Source organism: Zalophus californianus, chromosome 2, assembly GCF_009762305.2.
Source record: "Zalophus californianus isolate mZalCal1 chromosome 2, mZalCal1.pri.v2, whole genome shotgun sequence".
NCBI lineage: Eukaryota > Metazoa > Chordata > Mammalia > Carnivora > Otariidae > Zalophus > Zalophus californianus.
This window is the reverse complement of record NC_045596.1, coordinates 123,632,036-123,647,204: the sequence shown is the minus strand read 5'-3', so window position 1 is coordinate 123,647,204 and position 15,169 is coordinate 123,632,036. Positions and strand designations below refer to the sequence as shown.

The following is a 15,169-nucleotide window of genomic DNA, read 5'->3' as shown; positions in this document are numbered from 1 at the left end:
GCCATGTTGTTTCATTATTTCACTATGTAGTGACAGAAGGAGAGTAGAATATCAGCTCCTTGAAACAGAAACCCTGTGTGACATGATGCAGAGTTTATAAAAGCTCTTCAATAGATATGCAGTATAGGGGCACCTGGGTGGCTCAGTTTGTTAAGCATCTGCCTTCAGCTCAGGTCATGATCCCAGGGTCCTGGGATCTAGCCCCTCACTGGGCTCCCTGCTGAGCAGGGCAGCCTGCTTCTCCCACTCTCTCTGCCTCTCCCCTCCACTCATGCATGTTCTCTCTCTCTCTCTCAAATAAATAAAATCTTTAAAAAAATAGATATGCAGAATTCTGATTTTAGTATCCAGTATAAGAAAAATCACTAATAAATGATAGAGGCAGAAAAACTCCAAACTGCCAGAAGCATTCCATATTTTAGGATTAAAAATCTACATTTCAAAAGACCTTATAGTAGCCTACTTTTTTAGGTCTATTCTCTTGCTTATGTCTCATAATTCAGTAAGCTTTTTTTTGACATACCTAAGGTGGCTCATTTGTCTCATCAGGATTATTCTCATTGACAGGGAACATCTAAATGTTAGGCAATCATTTAAAAAAATCTAACTTGGTATCATTTAGGCTAAAAGGACATCTATATATGACTTCTTTGTCCAATTTCAGAGACTGATCCATGTCACAGTATGTTCTTCCTTAAAACAGAAGGGAAATGTTCATGCTTCACTGTTTATCTATCTCCCTTTCAACAGTTACATTTTTGCTTTTTGCTTATAAGGCTCTGCATCCTTGTCACACTGTAGGACTACAATAACACATGTTCAACAAAATGTGCTGCAGTTAGCACATCCAGGATCCAAGTGTGAAAGTGCCAACCCAACGATACCCAAGTAAGACCTACTCTATAATATTAAATCTTACCAACTGGCTTGCAAGATGATTCTGTTTTCAACTCTCCATAAATATTTTTTAAGTTGCCTAAACAAATAAACTGCTATATCATGTACAAAAGAAGATGGGCACAGCATACCTAACTACCCAAGAAGATACAAATAAAAACTTGTCCTGTGAATGCCTCGTTCTGTTTAAAATAAGAACTAGCATAAAGAAAGAGAGCTTACTCAAAATTTAGATGACAATCATCTTCTCTCCCACTCCCCAAACCTTTAAAATTTTTCTTTTGCCTGGAATGAAAATAACAAAGAATATATCTCATATACCTCACAACCCTTCCTTGTATTTGGGAGAATTACAGCAAAGACAACAGTCTCGGAAGTCAGGCTCTGCACTCAAGCAGGGAATCTGCCTGGGGGTCATTCTCTTCCTCCCTTCTACCCCTCCCCCCCCCAAAAAAGAAGACAACAGTCTCTGTATAAGAGGTAGTAAGGACATAAATGTGGAGGGGGCAGAAGAAAAGGAATATATGTTATATACTAAACTTGGAGTTACTTTATTACTAATTCTAAGAAAATAACACAGAAAGATAATTGGAGAATGAAGGTAGACCTCTGATTTTTAGTTTTCCTTCTAGCACTTTCCAGCCTACCCCATATTTTGCTATTTCACAGCATACTTAGCCAAATCTCCTCAACTTTGAAGTTCATGAGATTATTAAATGCTATATGAAAATGAATATGGCTTCTACAAAATAAAGATAAGAATTTTAGTAAAGACTTAATAGCTGCTCTATTTAAAGAAATCTAGCCAGAAACTATATCCATTTCAGTTCATATTAATCATCAACAAGGATCCTTAAGCAACTAACTGGAATTTTAAAGTCTTTTGCAAAAAGTAAGTTTAATATCATTTAATCATATATTACAAAAAAAATAATGACCATTGTCTATACAGTATGGCTAGATGTGCCAAAGCCAACTGAAGTTTTTAACAAAGTAAAGATACTAGGCATCTTTAATTAAAGTGGTCATCTCTCAATTGGGATGGGGGTGGGGTTGAACATATCATAATAAAAATCATGTCTAACAGCAGAGGGTTTCGCTCTCATTTTACACCCGCTTGGATTCTCTGCTTCCAGGCCTATCCTACATCAGCTCATGTAACAGGCTTGCTTTGCTGACTCTTTGCTAATAATGCTTTTTGATATGCCTGATGTTAAATTGAAGCCAGTTCTGATGGTTTTCCAGGGTTGGCTATTTGGTACATCAGAAAGTTTCATACCCTACTCAATGTAGAAGAAGAAATAACATACTACAAACCACTTAACTCAAATACCAAATCTGTGACCAAATCATAGGACTGAAGAAAATCTCCAGTTATCCAGTCTAGTCCCTTGAATCTTGGCAGATAATCCACCTAAATCTAAGCAAAACCTATTTGCCCTGGGTTTCATTAAGTCAAGGTTAATTTATACCATAGTGCATAAATGGGAGAAAGAGCATATTTGCATTTAAATTTTCTATCAGACTCATAAAAGCTATAAAATTGAGAAAAATAATCCACCAAAGTTGGCTATAATGCATACCTTAACCAAACCTAGAGAAACATAGCAAGTGACTACTACCATTGATAAGAAGAAATACAAAAAAAATTTATGTCTTAATGGCAAGAATACATTTTTTTTTCCTGGAAGGGGGCAGAGTTTTCAATATGCTAAGTGATATTCAATAACACAGTTTTTTAGTAACCTTCCCCTATATGCTTCCTTTCAAAAGCTTTTCTCTTCATTTATCCCCCACTCACTCTCTTTTTGGAAAATGCAATATGTAGACCCTACTATACTCTCTGAAATAATTCTTTTTCACAAACCTGAGTTCCACTAAAGTTTAGCTACAAATAATGGGGGGGATAAATAATAGTTTTTAACTGCTTTATCTTATGACCTCTAAGATCAAATAAAATCACTCTATGACAAAATCATGGACTTTCCTGATTCTGACAACTTGCAACACCAATGACAAATTCCAAGGCTGCAATCAAGAAAGATTAATGTAAAGTTATAAAATACAAAATGTAGACTAAAACATCATATAAATAATGAAGATAAAAACAGACTAAAGGAATTGAATATTTCACAATCTTTTCCCCTTATAATCAAATAATTAAGAATTATTATATGACCTAAAAACTAGGAAAGTTATGATTATATACCATCGTGAGCATTCCCATAAAAGATGTGCCAAACACTACTTCAGCAACTTCTTACCCATTAATAATCACTTAGCAACCCAATGATCAAAAGACCAATATACCATGTATACATAATTGGGTATTATGATTTAATTCCTTAAAATACCAAAAAAGTAGATGTGATTCTAAGACAAACAGCCCCTCTCTGATCATTTCCTTTCTGAAATATAGCCAATTCAGTTTTGCTCAAGGGCCCATGAGCCAATGTAGATACTCTTCTGTATCTCCTTGACTTCTTTTTCTCTTCCTACTTCCCAACATTAGCCTCTTTCACGATTTATTAACACTTCCCCCAGAGGACAAGTGAGATACAAGAAACGGTGCAATTCAAACCAGTTTTACTCCTTATTAGCAACTCTGTTGAGAGAGTGAAGGTGAGAAAAAAAGAGAACAAAAAAGTTAGGTGGGATCAGAAGATGAAACTGATGTCTAAAAGGAAGCTCTGAAATTATAGGTTGATTTTAATGATTCATACTCTTCCTATGGAAAATAAGGATCTGATTGTAAAACTAATAGTTGTATCATATGATGTATGTCTTAAACAATGTAAAAGAATACCAGCACACTTTCGCCCCTCGTGCTATTACAGGAAGCATTCCGAGTCCTCCTGCAGAGACTCCCAAGTCACTTGTCACTTGCTCGCGTGGATCTCTGGATATTAACTACCTGGACATCTGACTATATAGCTCCTTATGATGAAGGTACTATATTTGTTTCTGTCTGCATTCCCTTTCTCCCTCTGACAATCACCTCATACTTCCAAACCAGCATAACTTTGGTAGCTTAAAAGGATAATAAATGAAAAATACGGGGCGCCTGGGTGACTCAGTCGGTTAAGCGTCTGCCTTCGGCCCACGTCATGATCCCATGGTCCTGGGATCCAGCCCTGCATTGGGCTCCCTGCTCGGTGGAAAGCCTGCTTCTCCCTCCCCCTCTACCCCTGCCTGTGTTCCCTCTCCCACTGTGTCTCTCCCTGGCAAATAAATAAATAAAATTAAAAAAAAAAGAAAGAAAGAAAGATACAAACAAAAAGGATTAGAAGAAGAAGAATGACGATGAATTTCAATTTCAGGAAATGTCCTCAACAGGTGTGAAGTCCCACAACAAAAGAGTCCCCGTTTCAGACATGCCTACTGAAATTGGAGGTTCTGAGACCAGGATCATCTTTCTCTCCACACCAATAACCACATGATTACAAATTGGCAATCGGTGACTTCCACAAGGCACCATCTTGTTTTGTAGAGATCCATGTTTAAAATTCAAATTTCCAAGCTCTCTTTAAACAGCAAGGCAATCTGGCAATGCTGAGACAATGTGGCTGCATGACAACAAGTAACTGGAACATGGCAGCCGGGATGAGACAGGAGAACTTCCATTTGCCAGAGTCCCACTGCAGCTTACTTCACTCAGCCTGGCCCCCGAAGGCAGGTCACTTTGCCACCCCTGCTAGATAGGAGATGCCAGCATCACAAGAAAGTCCAAAAAATGGGCCAAGTAAGATGCAGAAGCTAGTGCAACAGAAAAGACACTGTGCCTCTAATCTAGATGCATTTAACATTAAACTATCAGCTCCTCTCAAAAGATCTGCTTTAATTTTAGTTCCCCTTTCCATTTGTCTCAGAGTTATATAACCTCACAGGAGGTCACACAAGTCTCCCAAAAAAGAAATTTAAGCTGTCTTTTAAAAATAAAAAAAGCATGCATAACAAATACAAACACAAACCTGAAACTTGCATTCTCTCTCTGACAAGAAAGCTTTACCCTCCTTGTTAATCTCAAAAATTATCATCTTAAGGGGAAAAGGAATTAAAGCACAAAGGAAGGAAAACCATGGCCTTCCCTGGGGACATACAATATACCATACTCTGGACATGCTGTCAAGCAGAAAAATATAATTAACATCTTACCATCTTCCAGCTCAAGACAAAGATTATATACAGCCACAGGTCTCTTAGTCCTCTGGCCTTGTCTCTTCGATTGCCTTGGTGGAGCATTTGGGGGTGATGTTGACAGGGAGACCGGCTCTGGGAATGTGGCATCAGGCAGGGTCCTAAAAATCTGCCATCAAAGCACAAAGAACATTAATCGTTTCCCATGAACAGAAACCTGTGTGTTGCAATAGTAAACCAATATCAAACAACATTTGATTTGGAGCTCATCCAAAACACGCTGCAGCCAAAAACCCATTCCTTCAAATTTCAGGTACAGGTTCTAAACCTTTCATTTATTTTTTTACCAGAAGATTTCAAAATAAAATTTCCCATTAAGTAAAAGCAACATCCAATCATTACATTTCAAAATAAATTCATTCCCAAACTAAATATGTATAATTATCTCTACCAGGTGTAGACAATACCACAGCTACTCATCCACAAAGAAAGTAGCCAGGATAAAATGTCAAAAGTAAATATCCCATTAAATTTCATACAGGGTTATATTTATGCCAAATGCTGGTCTCAATTTTTTTCAAACTACATAAACAGAAACATAGTACTGCAAATATTTTTTGCACATTTAAAAATAGCTTATGCTTATGAAATTACCTTTCAGATTCCCAAGTACATTTTTCATAAAATGATTTATAGATTTTATCAATTAATACCTTCCAACTTCTTTTAATAATTTCTCTTCCATTTATGAAACCTAGAATATTAGCACCTTGATTATCTCACAGTGTCACTCATAGATCAGCAATAATAACATTAATTAAAATGTGCTGGCTCTTTGCTTAGCAATTTTTTTCTTTTGAGAAAAGCGATCTGTACTGTAAAGAGAAGCATATCATGCAGAGGTGATTTATAATAGACCTTCTAAGACCTGGGTTCAGAGGCTTCCTGTCCCCAACAACACTGCAGACCCTTCAGTCTTTGATGAATTCATAAAATAAAATATTTAGATACATCAACCTAATAGACACTGCATCTCCAAAAGGGCTGATGGTCCCCAAGTGAAAGCAGGAAACAGGAAGAAAGCTAGCTAGCATTAAACAAGATATAAATATAAAACTCACAATAAAAGGCACTGTGGGAAAACCCCACTGCTGCAAGGACATGATTATTTATGCATTTAAATAAAAACAGGCGTGTGACCTGGGTATACGAGTGAGGGTGTCACATATATGTATCACATTTAACAGCTAACAACCATGTCAGAGTTATACTCGCAGAGTCTAAAAGTTCTCACCTAAAAACTATTATATACCAATAAAAATAGATAATTTCAATAGAGCCTTTGCTTTATAGTACCATACTGCCCCCTCATGTGTAAATGGAATACAAAATGATTTAAATTACTCTGGATAAATATTTGCTAGTGAAAATGTAATTTAGTGCTCCAACTGGGAACCTGCTAATACCATATTTCCACAGACTCTGTGTTCCAATCGGGCATTCTGGCAAATAGCAAACTACTTATCTGCCTTAAAAAAAAAAAAAATCCTCTGCTGTCTAAACTACTGTCCACAGCTGGATTTACTACCATCTGTCACTGTGCAAATTAAAGTAGGTTGTGGGGTAGCAGGAGCAGGAGAGAAGTTAGGCTGAGAAGCGCATGACAATGTGAAGGAGAGAAGAAGAGACGGGAAAACTTACTTCCATTGGAAGAAAACAGCACATGTATGCAGCCGACTTTTGGAAGAGCTTCTTGATTTACCTGTGTTTGATCTTTACAAATATGGGAAATACCTCTGGGACCGTACTGGAATAGGAAACCAAAAAATACACAGAACCAATACATCCAAAGCCTAAATAAACAATGACAAAGTTACATCCCCTGAACTGATGCTGGATAGCTGATAACCTTCCGAACAGACCTTCCTCCAAGATCCACACTGATGACTAATGTTCCCCCACACACCTCAGGGTAAGAGGATGAGTGGGAGTGTGGGGGCTAAGCTGTGGGGCAGCTCAAGTCTACAGAGTCAAACTACCAAGCAAGTCAGGACCTGGGAGTGGGACTCCAGTGCTCTCAGGGGACTGATCTGAGACATCCCAGGGCTGAGCCTCTAGAAGCCTCTGGAATACTTATGACAATGTTTAGTTTACATTAGAATATCTAAGAAAATATTATTCATCCATAAAAAGACAAGGAAATCTTGCCATATCTGACAACACGGATGGACACCGAGAGCAGTATGCTAAGTGAAATCAGATAGAGAAACACAAATACTTTATGATCTCACTTATAGGAGGAATCTATAAAAAAGAAAAACAAAACAAAACAAAACCGAACTCCTAGAAATAGAACAGATTAGTGGTTGCCAGAGGCAGGAGGATGTGGATGGGGGAAAATGGATGAAGGTGGTCAAAAGGTACAAACTTCTTCCAGTTCTGGGGATGGAATGTACAGCAGGGTGGCTATAGTTAACAATACTGTATTACATATTTGAAAGTTGCTAAGAGAGTAAACCTTAAAAGTTCTCATTACAAGGGGCGCCTGGGTGGCTCAGTCGGTTGGGCGTCTGCCTTAGGCACAGGCCAAGATCCCAGGGTCCCGGGATCGAGTCCCACGTCGGGCTCCTTGCTCAGCAGGGAGCCTGCTTCTCCCTCTCCCTCTGCCTACCACTGCCTACTTGTGATCTCTCTGTCAAATGAATAAATACAATCTTTAAAAAAAAGTTATCATTACAAGAAATAAAAATTTTTAAGTATGTGAGGTGATGATGGGTGTTAACCAAACTTACTGTCATAACCATCTCACAATACATTCATATATCAAATCATTATACTGTACACCTTAAACTAATACAAACATTTTATGTCAATTATATCTGAATAAAACTGGGGAGAAATTATATCTGGGAATGGGGACTAGGCTTCAGTTTTCCTTGGATTTGCATTTTAAAGCTTCCAGGTGATTCTTCTGTGGAGCCAAGGCTGAGAGATGCCCATTCAGACAATCATCATATAGCACTCTCTACTTTTGTTGGGTAGACCAAAGTCAAAACCAAAACACCACAAAAATTATTTCAGAAAAACTGACACTGAACATACACAATCAATTCCTTGGACCTTCCCAAGTCTTAATCAGAGTAAAATATTTCAAAGATTCTAAATATCAACCATTCCCTCAATAAACTCCGTGTTTTGTTAACATTTCAAAGAGTTAACCTATCATCTGAATGAGGGGGTACCAAAGCACATTTGCTAACTTGAGAAGGCACTATCCTAGCTTTTAAGTCTTCTCAACTATGGAAGTTTAGACGTAGTCCTTAAAACAGCATACCTCATTTTCTCATCTGTATAATGAGGGCTATAACAACTAGATCTCATGTTATTACAGGGATTAAATGAGAAAATGTTTATAAAGTGTTTAGTATAGCAGTTGGCCCACCGTAACCAGAAATAAACGGGAGCTAATGATACTTGTAATACGATCACATATAGTAAATAATGATAATAAAAATGGATTTAGACCCTCACTACCCAGCTCAACCACTGTTTTGAAAGGGCACTAATTTCTTGAGGTCTTGAATATTCCTCCAATTCACTGTTTAGTTATTCTAAACACTATGATTCTAAAACGTTTATGGATAAAGCCCATCAAGCAAAGGGCAAAAGGGAAGAAACAAATAGAGCCCCTTACGGAAACTCCCAAGTCAGCCAAAATCACATCATTATTTTGTGTGCACTGCAGCTCAAAAATTTGAGATTTAAATTACTTCCTCTTTCATTGAATACATTTAACATTTAAAAAACGCCTACTAGGTAGTAGGCTTTAATATTCTCACAACTTTTGAGGGAAGCACTGTTCCCCACATTTTAAAATGATAAAAGCTCAAAGATTAAATCATGAATCCAAATCTCCAGTTTGAAAATGGTAGAGTTGGTATCTCTACTCTCAGCTCTGATTCCAAAGCCCCTATTGCCAGTTTAAAAAACAAAATTTAATTCTCAGGGGGAAAAAAAAAAATCACCAACTATACTATTCTACATCTGTTTAAAAGAGTAAAACTGGATACTATATAATCTCAGATTATGTATATATGAGATTATCTGCCTAAGACTCACCATCATGTGCTATGTCCTCCCAGATGTTTCAAGACCCCCTTACCTTTCATGTGCATCTACCTTGTTTGCCAAGGCACTAGCCTCAAGTACTCAACTCTTTGTTTTTTTAAGCTACAAAGCTATGCTCTCATGGCTGAACACCAGAAATAACTTTTTAAAAATATTCTTTTTAAACTTAGGAGAGGAGGAAACAGTAAACTGTTTATAAAACTGTTTATACTTTAAAAGTTTTGACCTGTTTTCTGGCCATCTGATTCCAGAAGTTACAATTTTGCTTGTCTTGTTCTATGTGGCCAAGATGTGTGTCATCTTTAACAATGACTTCCCGATTCTAGAACCACTGTATGGATATAAATTCCTTTACTGCCCAGATCTCTTTTCAAAATCTTTGGACTCTCCTAACTTCCCTAGCACCAGGCTTCCTTCATTGTAGGGCAGATGAACTCATGTGAAACAATACTGAGATCAAGTCTACTCAAAACATTTTTTTCAGGGTAGAAAGTTTCTTCACTGCACCTACGTATTTTATAACAAAGAAAAACTCAAACCAGCCAATCCAATGACAAAAAAACAAAATTCTGCACGTAAGCATGTCAGGTAAGTAAGCGCGTATTCAGGTCTCCTGAGTGTCAGCACAAACACAAGTCTGGCACCACCTCTCAGGCACAGATTCCTCAGACTCAACAAACCGCACGTGTATGCCCATGGGACTCAGCCATACAGACAGATACCTCCCCAAGTCCTTCCTGCTCTGCCACCAGAGGCCACATGTGGAAATGATTGGGCACGTCTGCTGGAAATGCTGTGTAGATAACAGGAAATAAAAATGGTCTCTGAAAAGTTTGCTTTAGTACCCAATTCAAACCTGTGGCATTTGATTCAACTAAATTAACTAGTAATATGGTTAAAGCAAATTAAGGGGGATGAGATAATTCAAGATCTCTTTTTTATTTTTTTACATGTTTCTACAGAAGAATTCACCAGTCTTTACTGCAATAGGAATACTAATACCTGGGTAGTTGAAATAGATGTCTGACCTAGTCCTATGACCAAATGCTTGACCTACAAAGATTTGAACCCAGAACTCAGATTTCCTGACTTCAATGTGGATGTGTCAGTCACTATGCTGCCCTGTCTCCAGCATCATCCAATCGCATTAAGCGCCATTCATACTATGTCCTCTTTGATGATGGCGTATCTCACCGAACTATAACTATATAAATGGCCAGCAGGTAGTTGGAAATCAATGCCTACTCCCCTTAGTAAACATTTCACATACAAAGGGACAGAAATAAAATTTCCAGTCTTCTTTCCACAATATTGAACTACAGAATGGCCAGATATTCCTTTCAGCTTCGGAGTCTATAGTGTGTTGAGGCAAACATTCATCACGTTCAGGTTGTAGGACTCTAAGCTGGCACCAAGGTAGCCTGAACCTTCCATCTACAGTATAACTTCAGAAGTCAGCTACTGTGTGAGCAGTACAGAGAGAACTCTGAAAACTTTCCAGCTGTCTGTCCTCGAATCGGCTCGACGCCATGACTAAATACCGGTCTTCTACAGAAAACGTAACTAGAATCGACAATAAGGGCTGACAGTGAAATACCAGTTGGGTTTAGACTTGACGCTGGAAATATTCTGAGGCTTCACGTTTGTTCTGGCTCATTAGAACTCAGAATCTCAGAGCTGAAAAGTATCCTACTTATCACTTATGCCAAGCCCTTTATCTCACCGTGGAACAAACCGAGGCCCCTGTGGTTAAAGATTTGCTCATATTTATACCACTAGTTAGTGGTAAACTCAAGCTTTGTTCCCAGACCAAGGCCTCAACGCCAACTGCTATTTCCCATCTTGCTGGCTTGGGTCCTTTCCTTCCAACAGACTGCTCTTTACGCATGTGCTTCCTCATCAGGGGAGATTCTGCTTAATAGCTGCAGTTCCTCCAAGTGCTTTCATATGCGTTATCTGATGCAAGCCTCAACACAGGGATCTGTGAGGCTGACACTGGACCATGTTACAGGGTTTGGCTCAGAGTACCCCACCTACCCATCAGCATGAGGCCCCTCCCACTGTGTCACAGAAGAGAGGATGAAGGGCAGCCAGGAAGAATGGGAGGGAAAAGGGGGACATTCCCAGTCCCAGCCTATTAATCCTACAGGCTCGGGCTTTCACTGTGGCCCTGACTTACTGTGAGCTTCTCGAAAAACAACTTCAATTTTGGTTTACAACACAACCCCCCCAAAAAAAAGGAAAAGAAAAGAAAGAAAAAGGAAAAAAAGTACACTTTTTTTAATTTATCAAATTGCTAAAGTTCCTCTTGTTCTTCTTTCCAAGCTTTTAGCTTTAATTTCTAGAGACATTTTCAGACCCCTTCCCAAGTCCTAATGGGGTATATACCACATTGATTTCTGTAGAACTCCATGCACTAGAGTAATATATAACTGACTTTGGTTTCTTTACTTCAAGATTTCAATAAATGACAACTTTTATTTACCAGACTTTATATAATGAAACATACCCCAGAACTACCTACCCCAAACCATGGGTATTTTCAGTGCCATTAACTGTGCATGCAACATCAGTGCCCTGGTGTTTCTAGTGTTCAACAAGAACTGACAGAGGTAATGATAATAATTAATAACTTTGATATATAGAGAACTAAATGGCATTAAGAAAATGTTTATAGACTCCCTAAATAACTTTCTCCCCACTCAATTCATAAGGGAAACTTCTCCTGATTCAGCCAAAGCTACACTGCTCTTACACTCATGGTGTGAACATATATTCCCAGTTATAAAATGTTGTTTTCTGGTTTGCAACCCTTTAAAAACACTCCAGGTGCAGTTTTATCAATTTGCACCTGCAAACATCTGGGAAATACAAGCATACACCTTCCAAAGTCAGAATACACTTTCCCAAACACAGCTGTAACTATGACTTTCAAAACCCAAATTCCAAGAAATACTCTTCACTAAATAAAAACCCACTATGTAAAAAAGTTTTCATTTCGGGCGCCTGGGTGGCTCAGATGGTTAAGTGTCTGCCTTCGGCTCAGGTCATGATCCCAGGGTCCTGGGATCGGGTCCCGCATCGGGCTCCCCGCTCCTTAGGAGCCTGCTTCTCCCTTTGCCTCCCTCTCTCTCTCTCTCTCTCTCTCTCTCTTTAATGAATAAATAAATAAAATCTGTTAAAAGAAAAAAAAGAATATTTTAAAAAAAAGTTTTCATTTCAGCAATAAAAGCCTAGAATAAAATTAAGGAAATAGAGATACGCTCCACCAACAATGAAGCATACTCAATACATAATATTCCTTTCTTTTTTCTCCTGCTCCTCTTCCTCCAATTTTGGTGTACCACTTCTCCCAAAATTTTTTGGTTTTTTTTTTTTTCACCCTTTATCTTTGCAGGACTCAACGCTCCCTTAGAAATCACTTGGTCCTAATAGCAGCATAGAGGATCAGAACACAGGAAGCCCACCATCTGCAATCCCCAAAGGCCTGGGGGTCCATAAGAAGAGGCCTCCCCAACCCAGCACTAGCTCTAGTCATGACAAAAAGCAGGCCCCTCCTTCAGTGATACCTGTGACACTTTAAATTGAATACAAGTAAATACACTCATCATTTTATGACATTTTCAAGGTGAATGACATTTTTCTTTTGGAATACAAGCCATGACCCCTAGTCATTTGAGTAGATCAGAATGACCATGTCCCTAGAAAGAAAAAATAAGCCATAGACCTATTAATTCTCTAAAAGGAAATGTGTGAATTTTAATCACAGTGAAGACAACATCTCCTGAAGGCACGTATATGATTATATTTATCAGAATCATCTAAAACCTTTTTCAAGTATGTATGCCCCCAGGCATGGTCTACATATTTAAGAGATAGTGCAGCAAACTTCTCTTTTCCTACGTTTTTAACTTTCATAAAAATGAAATGCCTAAAGCAAAACCATGTTTTGAAGGTGGTCAACGGTGGTCCTTTATGAGAAGCTGCATGGTGGGGGCAGGGATGTTTATCAGTCTTCATATTAAATCAATGGTTTTAAAATTTACAGGGACAGTTTGGTTTAGCTTTTTATTGGTAATTTTTTTGTTTCAAATTAGAGTTGATCCTTGAATAAGGATGGGGGGTTGGGTGCTGACCTCCCCGCCCCCAAGCAATCAAAAATCCACATGTAACTTCTGACTTTCCAAAACCTTAACTACGAAGAGCCCACTGTTGGGGCACCTGGGTGGCTCAGCCATTAAGTGACTGCCTTTGGCTCAGGTCATGATCCCAGGGTCCTGGGATCGAGCCCTGCATTTGGGCTCCCTGCTCAGCAGGAAGCCTATTCTCCCTCTCCCACTCACCCTGCTTGTGTTCCCTCTCTCGCTGTGTCTCTGTCAAATAAATAAGTAAAATCTTAAAAAAAAAAAAAGCCTACTGTTGACCAGAGGTCTTTACTGAAAACATAAACAGTTGATTAACACATATTTTGTGTGTCATATGTGTTATACACTGTATTCTTACAATAAAGTAAGCTAAAGAAAATTTTATTGAGAATATATATTACAGTACTATACTGTATTTATCTTAAAAAAAAAATCTGTAAGTGAACCTGCGCAGTTCAAACTCGTATTGTTCAAAGGTTAACTGTACAATTTATTCATGTTACAAAAGTGATAACTAACACACATTATATTCCTTGTAGAATTCTGGTAAACTCAGAAAAAGAAAAAAAAGAAAGAAAACTTTTTTTTTTTTAAAGATTTTATTTATTTATTTTGACAGAGAGAGACACAGCGAGAGGGGGAACACAAGCAGGGGGAGTGGGAGAGGGAGAAGCAGGCTTCCCGCCGAGCAGGGAACCCCGTACCGGGCTCGATCCCAGGACCCTGGGATCATGACCTGAGGCAAAGGCAGACGCTTAACGACTGAGCCACCCAAGTGCCCCAAGAAAGAAAACTCTTTAAAGAAGATAAAAACCACCCAACATTCCACACACAGAAACATTTCTGTTAAAATTTTAATGATTATTCTTCAGAGCTTTTTTTTTCCTCATGTAACATTTGTCTCATTTTAAAGAAGTCAATAGATGACTACAAAAATACATGGACCTCAGTCTCCCAGAATTTGCCAGTATTCAGTCCTTAGTTACATGTGCTAGGTAGTGACCTCTGCCATACACAACTGTGTTTGGGCAAGATTTGATTTCTAAACACCTTAGCACACAGCTAGATTTCACCTCCTAATTGAAATGTTTCTAAATAGGAATTTAGAAAATACTCATGCATAATTTTAAGAATATTCCAAGCAGCCCAATGTTTAAACCCTCACCCTGCCAACTCAAGCCTCCGTGGAAGTCACACATACTGGCGCCTGATACCCACTCCTTCAGTATGTACCGCACAATTCATTTTAATAAGACTTAAATACGATGAAATCATAATCTTTACCTAGTTCCTGCACCTTCAGGCTCAAAAGGTTAATGCTTATGTTCCTGCATTATACAACAGTTTGGAACTTGCTAACTCTCAGTTACAACAGCTGTGTTTGAAGTGTAAAAGGTAAGATCTTCCTCAACTGATTTCACTTCTCCTAGAACCAGCTTTGACACAAATGTTTCCAATCATGATGAATGGTGCATTATGCCTTAAGTGCATTCCTTTAATTGGAAGGAAAGAACAGTCAGGATAAAACAGCCACAGAACCACACCCAGAGAGCAGAACCTCTTCATCTGTATTTCTGTTGACATTCTAATAATTAAGTGCTTGTTACTTACATCCATGTAAATTGTTTAGTACCCATCAAATTGGGTCCATGCATGCTTATCTTTGTCACAGGAATTATTCAATAATCTAAAACTGTCTGTCATCATTATATGTTTATTTACTGGGAGATGAGCATATTATGTTTAAGATTTTTATGTAATTTAAGTCCCAAATCATAAATGCTCAGGAGACATCAATGAATGCTATCACTAAAGAATAAAAGTCTACCATGGAATAGGATTCTTAGTCTCAGGCTATTGGT

General features: G+C 38.3%; 1 protein-coding gene across 2 annotated transcripts in view; it reads right to left on the bottom strand.

Moving 5' to 3' along the window:
- The window catches only part of ARHGAP10 (Rho GTPase activating protein 10), a 341,466-nt gene that overhangs the window by 59,388 nt on the left and 266,909 nt on the right, over nt 1-15,169 (bottom strand). For both annotated transcript variants that reach the window (XM_027599802.2, XM_027599803.2), the window contains exon 19: nt 5,053-5,203. In XM_027599802.2, coding sequence (XP_027455603.1) covers nt 5,053-5,203 — 151 coding nt within the window. The remainder of the gene's footprint in view (nt 1-5,052; nt 5,204-15,169) is intronic.